Source organism: Onychostoma macrolepis, chromosome 05 (genome assembly GCF_012432095.1).
Source record: "Onychostoma macrolepis isolate SWU-2019 chromosome 05, ASM1243209v1, whole genome shotgun sequence".
Taxonomy (NCBI): Eukaryota; Metazoa; Chordata; class Actinopteri; order Cypriniformes; family Cyprinidae; genus Onychostoma; species Onychostoma macrolepis.
Window position 1 is genome coordinate 40,722,326 of NC_081159.1, and position 15,160 is coordinate 40,737,485.

Sequence of the window (15,160 nt, forward strand, 5' to 3'; positions counted from 1 at the left end):
GCATCTGACACACACACACACACACACACAGAGCTCCAGAAGGAAGTGTTCATAGAGCCAACTGTGATGATGGAAGAGTTGTGTGTTCACCATTGACTCTTTGACATGTAATTGTGTGTGTGTGTGTGTGTGTGTGTGTGTGTGTGTGTGTGTGTGTGTGTCTGTGTGTCTGTGTGTCTGTGTGTGTGTGTGTGTGTGTGTGTGTGTGTGTGTGTGTGTGTGTGTGTGTGTGTGTGTGTGTGGTGTGTGTGTAGGTTACGTGGTGGGAGACATTCATCACATCGCTCTGCTAATCTCAGTGACGGTCTGTAGCTTCATCCTCACCTTCATCATCATCTTCTGTTACTTCAGGTGTGTAAGTTGCCAACACAAACACACTCTAAGAAATGTTGGGTTAAAAACAACCCAACCTGGGTAAATATTGGACAGAACACATGCTGGGTTATTTTGACCCAGCTGGTTGGGTTAAACGTTTTTACCCACCATATGCCGGGTTGTTTAATATATTTTTTAAAAATTATTATATTGCTGGCCTAAAATGTGCTGGAAATTAAAAATCACACACATAATTACTAGAGTCAACAGCAATAATCAAAAGATGAACATTTATTATTAAGCAAGAACACCCATGGACAAAATAAAAGACAAATTGAATTTATTTGGGTGAATATGGCATAGTTTACAATATTACATACATTTAAACTCGTTTAACAAGCATTTTAGAAATAAAAAAGGCATATAGAAGTAGAGTACACTCAGTATTATAACGAATAAAATCCATTTATGTTATGCAAGGCAAAGGCGTTTCCAGCGCGAAATGACCACAGCTGACATCACGTTCTTATGTTGCGTTGCGTAAAATAATATAATTTACACCACATTAAAGACTTTATAAATGAAATAAAATGTATACAAACCTTTATTTGCCAGAAAGAGTGCACCAAGTCGGCGGCGGCGCCGCTGAGAACCGCTCTCTTTCGTGGACTTAAAAAGCCTGTGCTCTCAGCAGCTTTGTTGTTGAGAAGTTTCACCGGAGACAGGCTCAACCCAGCGGTTAGGTAGAAAACAATAACCCAGCGTTAAAATAACCCAATAAAATGACCCAACAAGCTGAACCCAGCGTTTGGGTTAAAAAAAATAACCCAGCATTTTTTAGATTGCACAGACTTAATTTTTTTCTTAAATGAAGCTAATTAATTCACCCAAAAATCATTTACTCACCTCAAGTTGTTACAAACCTTTGTGTTTCTTTCTTCTGTTGAACACAAAAGAAGATATTTTGAAGAATATTGGTAACCAAAGTTTGCTGGTAGCCATTGACTTCCATTGTATGGAAAAAAGGTATTATGGAAGTCTGTTCAACTGTTTGGTTGCCATCATTTTTTTTTGTGTGTATGTGTTTGGATACAGGTTTGGAGCAACTTGAGGGTGATTAAAAGATTTTTGGGTGAACTATCCTTTTAAGGCACTACAGACAAAAATATAGTTTTTTCATGCACTGGTCAGTTTTGAGATTTTGAGCTATTTGGTTTTTCATAACATGTTTTTTAGACTAATAGAAGGAAAATGGCAAGAAAATGTGCAAAATACACTTTTGTTTGCTGATCTCAGGGTTCAGAGTAAGGTGATATAATTTACATTCTTTTTTTAAACTTTTCACTTGGTATGTCTTGCCTTAAAAAGACTTTAACTTTTGTTCAGCAAAAACTACAGTGTTTGGTTATATGAGACCAGACTAACCCTAATTCTAAACTTTTAAACTGTTATATTAATATTATATGTGACCCTGGACCACAAAACCAGTCTTAAGTCGCTGGGGTATATTTGTAGCAATAGCCAAAAATACATTGTATGGGTCAAAATTATCGATTTTTCTTTTATGCCAAAAATCATTAGGATATTAAGTAAAGATCATGTTCCATGAAGATATTTTGTAAATTTCCTACTGTAAATATATCAAAACTTCATTTTTGATTAGTAATATGCATTGCTAAGAACTTCATTTGGACAACTTTAAAGGCGATTTTCTCAATATTTAGATTTTTTTTGCACCCTCAGATTTTCAAATAGTTGTATCTCGGCCACATATAGTCCGATCCTAACAAACCATACATCAATGGAACGCTTATTTATTCAGCTTTTAGATAATGTATAAATCTCAATTTCGAAAAATTTACACTTAAGACTGGTTTTGTGGTCCAGGGTCACATATGTCTCTTAGTGCTGCTGTTTTTATCGTGTAAACCCCCAGGTTGTGTTTGTGTGGACTTCTGGTCGTGTTAGTCTGGTGTTGAAGTGATGTGTGTGGTGTTTCAGGTATAAGCGTCACGAGTTAGCCCCGCGCTACAGCCTCGGCCTGCATCCGGACGAGACGTTCATTCCTCCGGGAGAATCCCTGCGGGATCTCATAGAGCAGTCCCAGAGCTCCGGCTCAGGGTCAGGACTCCCCCTGCTGGTGAGAATCACACACACATTAAATCAACATCCACACAGAGCCCTGGGAATTCTGTGATGCAGAAAACACAGAATCCACTCATAAAAATATAAGATGGAATGTTATGGAATTTTAATGAATAGACCAAAAGTAGGGCTGTACAATTAATCAAATCCCAACATGAACTAGTGTCTGTGATTATTAAACTGCAAAAAGACTATTTAATGTGAAGTCAGTGTGTCTCCAAGTGAATGAGTGGCTCAGTTGAAAATGTCAGATACACACAACAAAGTCTTCATTACAACCTGCCAAAATTTGACTAATTTATGAAAGAAATGTATTACAGTTACACAGTAGAATGTTCTTTAGTAGTTGTAATAATAATAATAATAATGACAATGATAATAATACAATTTAATAAAACATTTTTAAGGACTATCACACACTGTCACAATTGTACCTGTTTTTGATTGTTTACGAAATGATAAAAGACAGAATTTAGAAAATTAAAATGAAAAGACAATGCAGAATTTCTGAAAAAATGTAATTAATTAGACATGCTTTTTTTAAATTAAAATTTACCGTTAAAACAAAATCCAGAAAATTACTACACAAAACACAGAACTTGTGAAAAAAATATTCATTAATTATGCTTTTTTTTAATTGGAGGGGGGGAGTGAAAGTAATTTGAAAAAAAAACCTATGATCTATCTTCTGTATATCTGTGTCTGTAGGTGCAGCGCACTATAGCGAAGCAGATCCAGATGGTGACACAGATCGGGAAGGGCCGTTATGGAGAGGTGTGGATGGGGAGATGGAGGGGAGAGAAAGTGGCTGTGAAAGTCTTTTTCACCACAGAGGAGGCCAGCTGGTTCAGAGAGACAGAGATATATCAGACTGTCCTCATGAGACATGAGAATATACTCGGTGAGACTTTCTCTCTCAGACACACACAAACATCATTACATTCATATGCTACTGTTATACTATTAATGTAGGGAATATATAGATTATTAAAATAAAAGATACTGCTTGCCAAGCTTAAGTAACTCGTGATTTAAAGTTATTCAGCTACCCTCTTGAAAAAGTAGTTTGCTACACTAATAAAAATATTTTATTTCACTAAAGCTATTAAGGGGGCAGTATGTGTATAATTAGGGTGAATAAAGGAACTTATTATTTTTTATAGCTGTTCTTTTAAAATACGAGGCCAAATGAGTCAGTGCTTCACACAATGGCCATTTAAATAGCTGAAGATCTCCACTGCACTATATATATATTCTAACGTAATGTAAGTGTCAGGTTTACTGCTTAGGTCCGGGATGGGCCAAAAACAAAACAACAACAAAAAAACCCCATTAAGAATATATATTTATGCAATAATTGTGTAATCTTTTGTTCTTCTTGAACAGGGATTCCCAAACATTTTGTCAGTCAAACAAACCAAACATTTAAAATATTCACTGAGATTTTAAGATAATATTTCAATAATTGCACACATTTGCCTGTTCATGGGTATGTTAATGGACACATGACATGCAGGTAAACAAATAAAATATTTAATATTTTTAGTTCTTTATTTTAATAGTTTTTATTTTAAAAATATAAAAAATGTATTATTTAATTAAATTATTAGCTTTTCATTTCAAGTTATAGAACCCCTGCTATTTAATTAAATTAAAACAATGTTTTGTTTGTTTTTTGTGGAAATGAAATAAGTTCACTGTACTCATAAATTACATTTCAGACAGTGACAGATGTTTTATTGCTATATTTCTGTATTGCTATATAAATTATTTTTTAAATTTTTATATATACACATAACAAATTACACACACACACACACACACACACACACATATATATATATATATATATATATATATATATATATATATATATACGTATATATATATATATATATATATATATTAAATTTCTCTTATTATTAATTATTATACAATTGTATATGGTCATATTACCTCAGACTGTATGTTACTCTGCAAGGCTCTTTAAAAGAACTACCAAAAAAAAAAAAAAAGAAACTCATTAAAAATGGTGTAAAATGTTCCCTTTGTAAATGTTACACTAAAACCTTCACATGTCCATGTTATTTGTCAACTACTCAATTAACTAAATATTTTAGACTTCCGAGAACACGTTTGAGTGATCACTCAAATTAAAGTGAGTTTAGTTCATTAAAACGAACCATCCAAAATAAATCAGTTTGCTATCATTAATCGCTGCTTGAGGACATTCTGTGAGAGTGTGTTTGATCACTCGGCTGTAAAGCTCCACGCACAATACAAAGTGATGCAACAAGCAGCAGTACTGCATCTTTTCATGCTATTCCACTGTTTGTTAGAAAAAATAGCATTGCTATTTTCAAAACAGCAGAGCTGCTGTCACGCAACTGAAAAATGTAGTTACATTAGTAGCCTATCTACTGTTATTTAATTACTCCCACTGGTGAACATGTAGTCAGTAATTACAGGAAAATGAACCATGTTAAAATGCACGATTGAACCGTCTTGATTAGCAGGCCTTTCAAATTAATTAGCTGATATCAGATTAATTATTACATTAAATTAAGCACGGCCTGGCTCGGTATATTTAGACTCATGCACTAATTTTAACTCTCTCTCCAGGGTTCATAGCGGCCGACATTAAAGGCACGGGCTCGTGGACTCAACTCTACCTCATCACCGACTACCACGAGAATGGCTCTCTGTACGACTATCTGAAATGCACCACCCTGGACAGCCGGGCCATGCTGAGACTGGCCTACTCGTCCGTCTCCGGCCTCTGCCACCTTCACACGGAGATCTTCGGCACGCAGGGCAAACCGGCCATCGCCCACAGAGACCTGAAGAGCAAAAACATCCTGGTGAAGAGGAACGGCGCCTGCTGCATCGCTGACCTCGGCCTGGCCGTCAAGTTCATCAGGTCAGAGGCCAGCTCCTTTGCTTTACTTTCTTTGAGTTTAACCTGCTGATTATTGTAGGCAGCAGTTTTAGCAAACGGTTAAAAAAAAGCCATTTCAAATATTAATTTGAGTGATCACTCAAAACTTTTTTGTTGCTAAATAAAATTTGAATAATTAATACTAATATGTTTTTTGTTATTAATTGTCAGATACATACTGCTCTGATCATAAAAATATTACATATATATGATTGTTTTTATTGTTAACTAAAACTAAACCTGTAAAAAAAAAAAAAGAATGCTGCCTTGATGATTAACTGAAATAAAAACAGGTTTAAGCTGAAGTAGTGAAATTACTAAAACTGAAACTGAAATAAAAACAAATTAAAGCTGAATAGAAATCAATGACAAAAATGATAAATGAAAAAAAAGAAAAAAAATGACAATAACATAACTGCTAAAAAATGAATACATAAGAATTCAAAATTATAATAACTACTCCAATAGTATATAAATAATACTAAAATAACGCTGATATATATTTACATTACAGAAATACTGTTCTGTAGTTAAAAATTAAAAATTGTTTTCACTATTTGAAATAAAAATTTTCGCCTGTAGTAATATTTATATTTTATTTCAAAAAAGTTAGTCTTAGCAACTATCTGAAATAAAGAGGTTTAAGTTGTAGGGAAAATTCAAAAACTAATACTAAAATAAAAATAAATTAAAGGTAAATAAAAAATATTAAAACAACTAATTAAAATGACTAAAAATAGCTAAAAATGTAAATGCCAACAGAATATAAAAATAAAAGTTAATTAAAAAAAATAATATATAGCACAACGGTATATCAATAACACTTAAATAACACTGGTATATATTTACTTTTATCAGATGAGGAAAATCACAAGTAAAATGTGATAAGAGCCAGCAGCATTAATATATTGATCATTTTTAATAGACATGGTAAGACTGTAAGCCTTGCCCTTATATAGCTTCAGTGTAGTTTAGTAGTAAATTGTAGCGTAGCTAACTACTTTTTTGAAAGGGTATTTTGGCTGTAGCTTGACAAACTACACTTTCAAAGTTGCATCAACAAGTTTTTCCCCTAAAAATACTGCGGAAATAATGTGAAGAGTGTATGCTGATGAAATGAGCTCTGCTGCTTAAATATGAGCACCGAAACACTGTTGTGTCTCATGAACAGCGACACTAATGAAGTGGACATCCCGCTGAACACACGCGTGGGCACCAAACGCTTCATGGCTCCTGAGGTTCTGGACGAGACTCTGAACAGGAACCATTTCCAGTCCTACATCATGGCCGACATGTATAGCTTCGGCCTCATACTGTGGGAGATCGCCCGCCGATGTGTGTCTGGAGGTACAGCCCGGAATATTACCGTGTTTCATTTCAATATCAGCTTTGTCTCTGTTAATATTCCTTATTGATGTGGATAGTAAAGCTCAAGTCAATTAAACTACAAAAAATGTTAAACACACGCATGTAACAATGCAGTGGAGCATCGATGACACATGTCTATGTTTTTATATATATATATATATATATATATATATGTGTGTGTGTGTGTGTGTGTGTATATATATATATATATATATATATATAGATACACTGTTTTTATATTTATAATTATAGTAAAGTAAAAGTCTTTACTTAATATTGACAAACTATTCATCATTAGAAAAGTCAGTGTTTCGTTATAAATATATAATAGTAACTAATTTCTTATGAAGTCGGTCTCAATTTGCTCTTTACTCAATTGTTTGTATCAGTTTTATTTTAGTGTCATTAAGATACTATTATAGTTTTTATTAATGTTTTGAATTAGTTTTATTTGTTTTCCTTTTCATTGTAATTTCAGTCTTACTATTTTTGTCCTGTTTTTGTCATTATTATTTTTTTTAAATGTCTATATAGTTTTTATTCATTTTTACTTTCATTTTGGTTTAGTACATGAATATAAACCAAATAAAAATTAGAAATTAAATATAATATTTTTTATTTTTAACATTTACATTTATTTAATTTAATGTTTGTTTCAAGTAACAATTATTATTGTTATTATTTTTTAATAACCCTGGTTTGTATAAAAATGTGTAAATTAATTGATTTAAGAGGTTAAAAGAGATTTTAATGAGATTTCATTCAAGTTTGTTCTTTTGTGTTTGTGCTGATTGCTATCCGTATGTTTCTGCAGGTATCGTAGAGGAGTATCAGCTGCCGTATCACGATCACGTTCCTAATGACCCGTCGTATGAAGACATGCGAGAGGTTGTGTGTATTAAGAGAATACGGCCATCTTTCCCTAACCGCTGGAGCAGTGATGAGGTAAACACACACCAATTCAGTGCTCTAAATCACAAAAACACACAGACTCAAACTTAGAGGCAGAATTATTAGAGTTGACTAAAACCACTGAAATAAAATAAAATATATATATATATATATATATATATATATATATATATATATATATATACACTGTATATATACAGTATATATAATTTTTATATTTTATTTCAATGGTTTTAGTCAACTCTAATAATGTATTATATTATATATATTTTATTCAGCTCAAGTTTGTGGTATCATTAAGATATTATAGTTTTTATTCATATTTGAAATTAGTTTTATTTTTATATTTTCCTTTTCATTTTAATTTTAATTTTGTTGAAGTTTTACTATCTTTGTCATTTTCATTCATTTTTAATATGTCTGTATAGATTTTGGTAATTTTAGTGCATCAATAAAAATGAAATGAAAATGTTGCTTTGGCAACTTGCTGAAATAAAATAAGTTTACACCTTTCTTATATTTTATTTCAGCTCAAATTAGTGAAAATGTTTTTATGGTTTTAGTTTTAATATAATAACTTTGTTTCAACTAGTTTCCAAGGCAACATTTCTCATTTCTCATTTTCATTTATATTGATATTGATATTATATTGATAGTTATTGAAATAACTAATTTATTCAGATTCATACAATATTTTTGTCACATCACTGTATTATAAGATTGTACTGCATACCTTTTTTATTCTAATGAATTAACATCTTGCAGTTTAGCATTTGCAATTTGTTTTTAACAATCATGACTTTCTTCATCTTGATTTTGTAGAAAGAGGGTAATGTTTGTTTGATGTGATTTTGGTTGTTTGTCAGTGTTTGAGGCAGATGGGGAAGCTCATGACAGAGTGTTGGGCTCATAATCCAGCCTCTCGTCTCACCGCCCTGCGTGTTAAAAAGACGCTGGCCAAGATGTCAGAGTCCCAGGACATTAAAGTCTGAGAACAGACCAGCAGCACTGACACTAACCCCGAACGCACCGCCTGCCGTGGGGTCAAGCGCTGAGTTCTGCCACGCGAGAGCCTACTGCAAACGACCCGGCGGCGGCGGAGGAGGCCCGAGATCTGGTGTCATCTCAGGACAGAGACACTGCCGGTCCTGCTGCGCAACACGAGCACCTGTGAACACTGGCCAGAGAGACGAAGCAGGACCTCAGCGAGCGAGATCACATGACTCTCCTCAGAGAACTCGCAACTTTCTCTTTCCACAGTCTGTTCAGCTCCAACAGGACCATGGTTTTGGATCGTATCAGATTTGTGTTGTCTGTCAGTCAGTCAACAACTTGCAACAAGTTTCCCGCCTTTTTTGGTGGGCTGTGCCTTATTTATTTTGTAAATAGATGAAAATGAGAGTGAAGCGTCAATGTACTTGAATAAATGTTCTAATGAGAATGAATGTTCTGCACCAAGTTACTTTTTGTGTTGCTTTTTAGTTGACCATTACTGTCAAGTAAAACCTTTCATGTTAAGGTGGGACATGGGACATTAAAAAAAACCTTCACATTTTAGAACCCAGGTGAAAAACAAGTGCACTTCCATAATGTACTTAAAGTGCTCTATTTTAGCGCACTAATTTTGTACTTAATATACTAAAAATGATCTTTTAGCACTTCTTAAGATAAACTTAAGATCATCTAAGGGTACTCAACTGTGCTATTTTGAGACAACATGAGTATGAACTAAAATGCAAATAGCCCGCCTTGTTGGCAGAGGCTATTTACACTAACTCCACCCACCAACGTGTGATTGGCTAGTGAAGATTACAAAAGACGATAGACTGTCGACAGCTCCAGTGGCACAGATGGTAAAGTGTGCGTCGTACTCTTTTTGACGCGATCGACCCAGGTTCGAATCCGCCTTTTGGCGAACATTTTTTCAAATCACATCACAAAAGCATTTATTTTCAATAAAAATGAAGGAAATAATCGAAAAGTTGAAAATAGTATCCGGTAGGGTTAGGGTATAGGTGTAGGGAGGGCTTTTGTCCCAATAAGGTGGCATCCGTTTAATAATTTGAATTAAAATTAAAATTTACACTCAAGTTATTATTGCATACTGTTTTATAATGTATTACAATAATGAGGTGCAGATAAATTTGCAATAAGTAGTATAAATGGCAGAAAATCCTGCTATTTTAACATAGTGTAAATAGCATATCACTAAAAATGCTGCTATTTTCACTTAGTGTAAATAGCACAGTTGAGTACACTTAGATGATCTTAAGTTTATCTTAAGAAGTACTAAAATTAGAAAATAGAGCACTTTAAGTACATTATGGAAGTGTACTTGTTTTTCACCTGGGAATGAGCAAATGCTATACATATATATGTGATCCATGTAATCGCAGCATAACAACCAATTAATCACAGACTTGCTTATATGATTAAGACAGAAAGAGTCCTATTTGTTTTAAACTACTCCAAATTATAATTTATATATTAATTTATACACTAAAAATTATAGTATATATTATATTTTCACTTGGTTAAACTACAAGAATTAATTATATTATATATATATATATATATATATATAATTTGAATTTTTCTTTATTTCTTTATTTATTTATTTTAGCTCAGCGTGTTTAAGCATCAATTTCAATGTAAAAGGCAGCAACTTCAGATGTGCTATTATAATTTCTTTCTTTGCCAGTGTTTTCAGTTGCATTGGGTGAACAAAAGTAAAACAAATAAAGAAATTATATATATATATATATATATATATATATATATATACACACGCACACACATATGTGTGTGGTCCAAATGTACAATCAAAGGAAACATTACTGATTCAATACTGATTTATTTTTCAATAACACCTTAACATTAACCTATATAATCCAATTTCACTTCCTGAATTGCCCAATGACACAAACAGCATGCCTTTTCTAACAACACTTTTAGAAAAAACCCATAAAAGTAAACAAATAAATAAATAAGTACAAATAATTCAGCCCCTCTTTTGGTTGCCATGGCAAATGTTTGTCAAGATAGTCACGTTTATAATTACTCAAGGTTGAACTATTAAAAAAAAACAAAAAAAAAAAAACATGCAAGGAATCTCCGGGAAGGTCAAATAATAAAAAAACACAAGGCCACTTTCAGCGTTGATTAAAAATATAATTTATTTAAAAAATCCTTTACATACATTTTATACAGAAACTGGCTGCGGACATAATAGCGTTTGTTTTTGATTTTTAATGAAGCTTTATTCTGTGGATTAATCTCTCTGTACACGCAAGTCGTAACGATGCACATCTGCCAGCGGTTCACACAGAAGCACACGTTGCATAGTTGGCACTGCATTTCCAGCAGACAGAGACACTGCACTGCTGCTCTTCAGCCTTACAGGGGGGCTTTTCTGTTGTCATGATTTGCTCCTTAATTTGGAGGAGCTCCTCTGCTCTGTTGGATTGTGGGAAATGGCAGTTGGTTGGAGGCTTTTCTTCGTGTTGGTGGGGCGGCAGCGGCTGCAGGCAGTGAAACTGCAGATAATGAGCCCTGTGTTTCACATTTACAAGCACACCAACACCAGCCTCTAGTGTGACGGATTTATGCAGAACGCACACAGACCATCGTTAACTGTAAACGCTCTGTTCCGCCTGTAAACACATTTAGGAGTTTAACTTTAGGTCTTGCTAAAGACCTCTGTTGTTTCCTGCAAATGGGAATTTTATATTTAAGCTGATATGAAATCAAAATGACCCTGTTTGCTTTCTTAATGCATGTTCCTGGTCTTATAGTATGGAAGCCCATTTCTGAAAACAAAAGAAAAAAAAAACAGGATAAATAAAAGTCATTTGTCAAATTTCATTATTATTTAAAAAGAAATTGAATAAACAATTCTTCAGAATTATGAGATAAAAAGTTGAAATGGTGACGGAGTAAAAATGCTAAGATACTAAGTCAATTCTGACATTAAAAATTCAAAACTGACTTAAATACATATTACATACAAAATCTAAATTATGATAAAAAGTTGAAATCGAAAAGTTAAACTATGAAAACTCTAAATGATAAAAGTCATAATTATAAGGCAAATTTAAAATGTCAAATCAAAAATTATGACACTAAAGGTAGCAGACTTTATGAAAAAGTAAAAAATTATGAACAAAGTCAAAATTCTGAGATGAAAGTAAATTATAACAACTGAAAATTATAAGATACTACACTGTAAAAAGTGATGTTGACTTAACTTAAAAAAATTGAGGAAACCCGTTGTCTTACATTTTTTTAAGTAAATGATAATTAAAAAAATAAGTTAATTGAATTTGTCAAGTTCACTTAACTTTTTTTTTTTAATTATGTAACATCACTTTTTACAGTATAAGTCAATTATGACATTAAAAACTGGAAACAGATAAAGTGTCTGTTCTATAAAGTACAGATAAAGTAGTCAATTCTAAATTATAACAGTCATAATTATGTTGAAATTGACAAAACATCAAAGTTTAATTTTGACAACTCAAAAAAATATGAGATACTAAGTCATGAGATCCTAAAGGAAGTAGACTTTGACAAATTCGAAATTATGAATTTTTTTTTACCAAATTACAAGATGTTCTTCAAAATTAGATTTTTCAAGTCATTATGACCAAATCAAAATTGACATATTGAAAATGGCAAAGCATCAAATTATGAAATTATGAAAAATTTAAATTGGCAAAACTTTATTATAAATAATGAAGTCAAACATTGACATGACATTAAGAATGATCACAAGTAAAAAAAAAAATATGAGAAACTATGTCAAAATGTGACATGACAGAAAATTATGAAAAAAAAAACTGACAAAAAGTTTAAATCAGGAGATTTAAAAAGTAAACTATAACAAAAATCAAACATTCAATTATGACTTTCTATGTAATAATTTTGACTTTTTAGGCCATATTTTCAAATGTGTGTCACAATAAGTTTGACAAGTTATTTAAAAAATGAACACTTTTTACGTCATATTTATGATTTTCCACTGCATGATTTTAATTTCTTGTGTGGCAGAAATGGGCTTCCGCAGTATGATTCATCAGCGAAAATTACTCCAAAGAAAAAAAAATGTTCTCAAAATGTTCCATCAGAATATAATTACTTTCTCACTTTTCTTTCTGCTGACATCAACAAGCTCTCTTTCCCCAGGACATTACTTTCCTAAATGTCACAGGAAGTTCATGTGCATGTAAATATGACCAGATAAAACTCAAGCAAACATATTCCATAGAAATGTTTCATTCATGTATTTGGATATCTATAAAATGTCTGACATCTTTCATGTGATCGAGAGATATTATTTCTAGTGTAAGTGTGTGGATGAAGGGTCACACAGGAGTGACTTGTATAATATTTGCCAGATAAATGTATTCCACCGGACCGGCAGTGTTGATAGGAAGAGCAAAGCCTCAGACCAGCAGCTCTGACTCAAAACATCAACTAACAGGACTTTTTTTTTCTCTCTCTTTCTGTCTCATATCAGTGGGTAACCAGCACTTACTTCTTTATATGACACATATCATATGTTCTGACTGGCTGTGATTGTGTGGTATTGTACAGTATTTTGACTTTGAGACAGACCGGACAGAAGAATAAGCTGTCACTGGACACTGGTTAACCCCTCAAACAACTCACCATAACCCCAGCTTCCACCAAAACTTACTACAGTCATGATTACTACAATAAACCTCACTGTCATAAACTTCAAATGAAGGGTTCTGAAAGAAGTAGATTAATTCATTACAATATTCCAGTAGTAACAATAACTGTCGTATCCATCACGATTTTGCAGAAACTTTAGTCACCATGTTACGTTTTCATAAGTGATCAATTTACGCTTTTGCACAATAATTACTTTTTTAAAGTAACTACAATTATCTATACACAGTAAATAGAGCAATCATTTGAATAAAATATTTATATAACAAAATAAAAACAATTTTAATAACAATGACATTATTATTTATTATAATATTTTTTTTTCATTGTAACACAATATTATTATTTAAATAAAAATGTATTTAAAATTACATTTTGAATAATAATAATAATAATAACTAATAGGAATTATTATGATTATAAAAATAAGTTTACTATTTGAGGAATTATTATGATTATATATATATATATATATATATATATATATTATGATTTAAACAAAACTATTGCAATAATACTGAGTATTTAAAATAATAATAATAATAATAATTATTATTATTAATGGAACAAATGTAAAATTACAATACCAATATTTACGTCTGCCTTAATTCCTTGGCTTTCAAACGTTAAACCATAGAGCTTTTATTTTGGCATCTGTGGTTATTAACCTTACTACAATAACTTGGTATTAGCCTTCACTTAAAGAAAAAAAAATTAAATGAAAGATTCAGAAAGAATTATATTAAATCATTACAATATTCCAGTAGTAACAATAACTGTAGTTTCCGTCACATTTTAGCAGAAACTGTAGTCACCATGTTAAGTTTTGTAGAGGGGTAAATGTGCTCTTATTAAAGTAAAGCGTCTGATGATGCACAACAGAAACAGCCCATGCAGAACGAGTGAAAGTCCGGCCAGAGAAGATCATCATTATTACAGTATGATGAAACATTGCATTCCAGAAAATCAAAAAACAACGTCTGACATGATTCTCCAAACCCTGGCGAGTGCAAACAAACATATTTACTGTACCTGCGTTACAAAAATAATACAATTCAAATCGCATCTGAACGGTAACTGGATTTTAAAGGCCACTTTAAGGTACTCACACTAAATACTATATTCATGTCTCAAAATATTATATTACATGAGCGTTTGTTGTTTCTGCAACCACTAGATGGCACCACAAAATTCAGAAAAAACTAGAGGATGATAAAGTGGGAGATTTCTGCTGTCGTGCAAACTGGGAGGGTTTGGCCTGAAGTGTCTCGACCCTGTTCCTGCTTCACCTTTGACCCCAAACTGGCGGCATCCGCATCCACTGACGGCAGCGCTGCATGTTTCCATGACACTAAATAAGATGCCGCGCACAGCGTCTTGGTTTTTGATCGAGTGGCAACACAACTTGAACTGGACGTCGTCATTGTTAGCAGTGCATTACCGCTGATGTGAGAGGTCACTGTTCCTTGGCCATGGCAGCGATGCTGTTGTCATGGCGACCCATCTCCTCCAAGACGGTGGCGAGCTGGTTGAGGTTTCCGTGCGGGAAGTGTTGAGCTTCCCAGAGATCCAGAATCACGCCGGTCGGACTCGTCTTAGTCGCAAAGTAGTTGAGATACCTGCAGGGCAGGTGAGAGGAAACACTCAGAGGTGTAGGACCACGATATAGCACCATACAGTTATTTGTGTTGGAAATTCAACATTTTTTACATGCTATTTTAATGTGGCAATTTTTATTTTTATTTATTTATTTTTATTTTTTCTGATTTGATTCTCTTTTTATTTGGA

The 15,160-nt window shown here is 32.9% G+C and overlaps 2 protein-coding genes across 12 annotated transcripts in view; one reads left to right on the forward strand and one right to left on the reverse strand.

The window, feature by feature from the left end:
• Positions 1-9,126, forward strand: part of bmpr1ba (bone morphogenetic protein receptor, type IBa) — a 70,502-nt gene extending 61,376 nt beyond the window's left edge. For all 8 annotated transcript variants that reach the window (XM_058777310.1, XM_058777311.1, XM_058777309.1 and 5 more), the window contains 7 exons: positions 255-351; positions 2,317-2,455; positions 3,169-3,361; positions 5,083-5,380; positions 6,570-6,745; positions 7,581-7,711; positions 8,545-9,126. In XM_058777310.1, coding sequence (XP_058633293.1) covers positions 255-351; positions 2,317-2,455; positions 3,169-3,361; positions 5,083-5,380; positions 6,570-6,745; positions 7,581-7,711; positions 8,545-8,670 — 1,160 coding nt within the window. In that variant the 3' untranslated portion in view covers positions 8,671-9,126. The remainder of the gene's footprint in view (positions 1-254; positions 352-2,316; positions 2,456-3,168; positions 3,362-5,082; positions 5,381-6,569; positions 6,746-7,580; positions 7,712-8,544) is intronic.
• A 1,715-nt stretch (positions 9,127-10,841) lies between these two features.
• Positions 10,842-15,160, reverse strand: part of unc5ca (unc-5 netrin receptor Ca) — a 148,695-nt gene continuing 144,376 nt past the window's right edge. For 3 of the 4 annotated variants that reach the window (XM_058777218.1, XM_058777215.1, XM_058777216.1), the window contains one exon: positions 13,976-14,991. In XM_058777218.1, the coding sequence (XP_058633201.1) occupies positions 14,829-14,991 (163 nt within the window). In that variant the 3' untranslated portion in view covers positions 13,976-14,828. Of the gene's footprint in view, positions 11,488-13,975; positions 14,992-15,160 lie in introns of those variants that run through there. The other variant, XM_058777217.1, reaches the window with a different exon arrangement.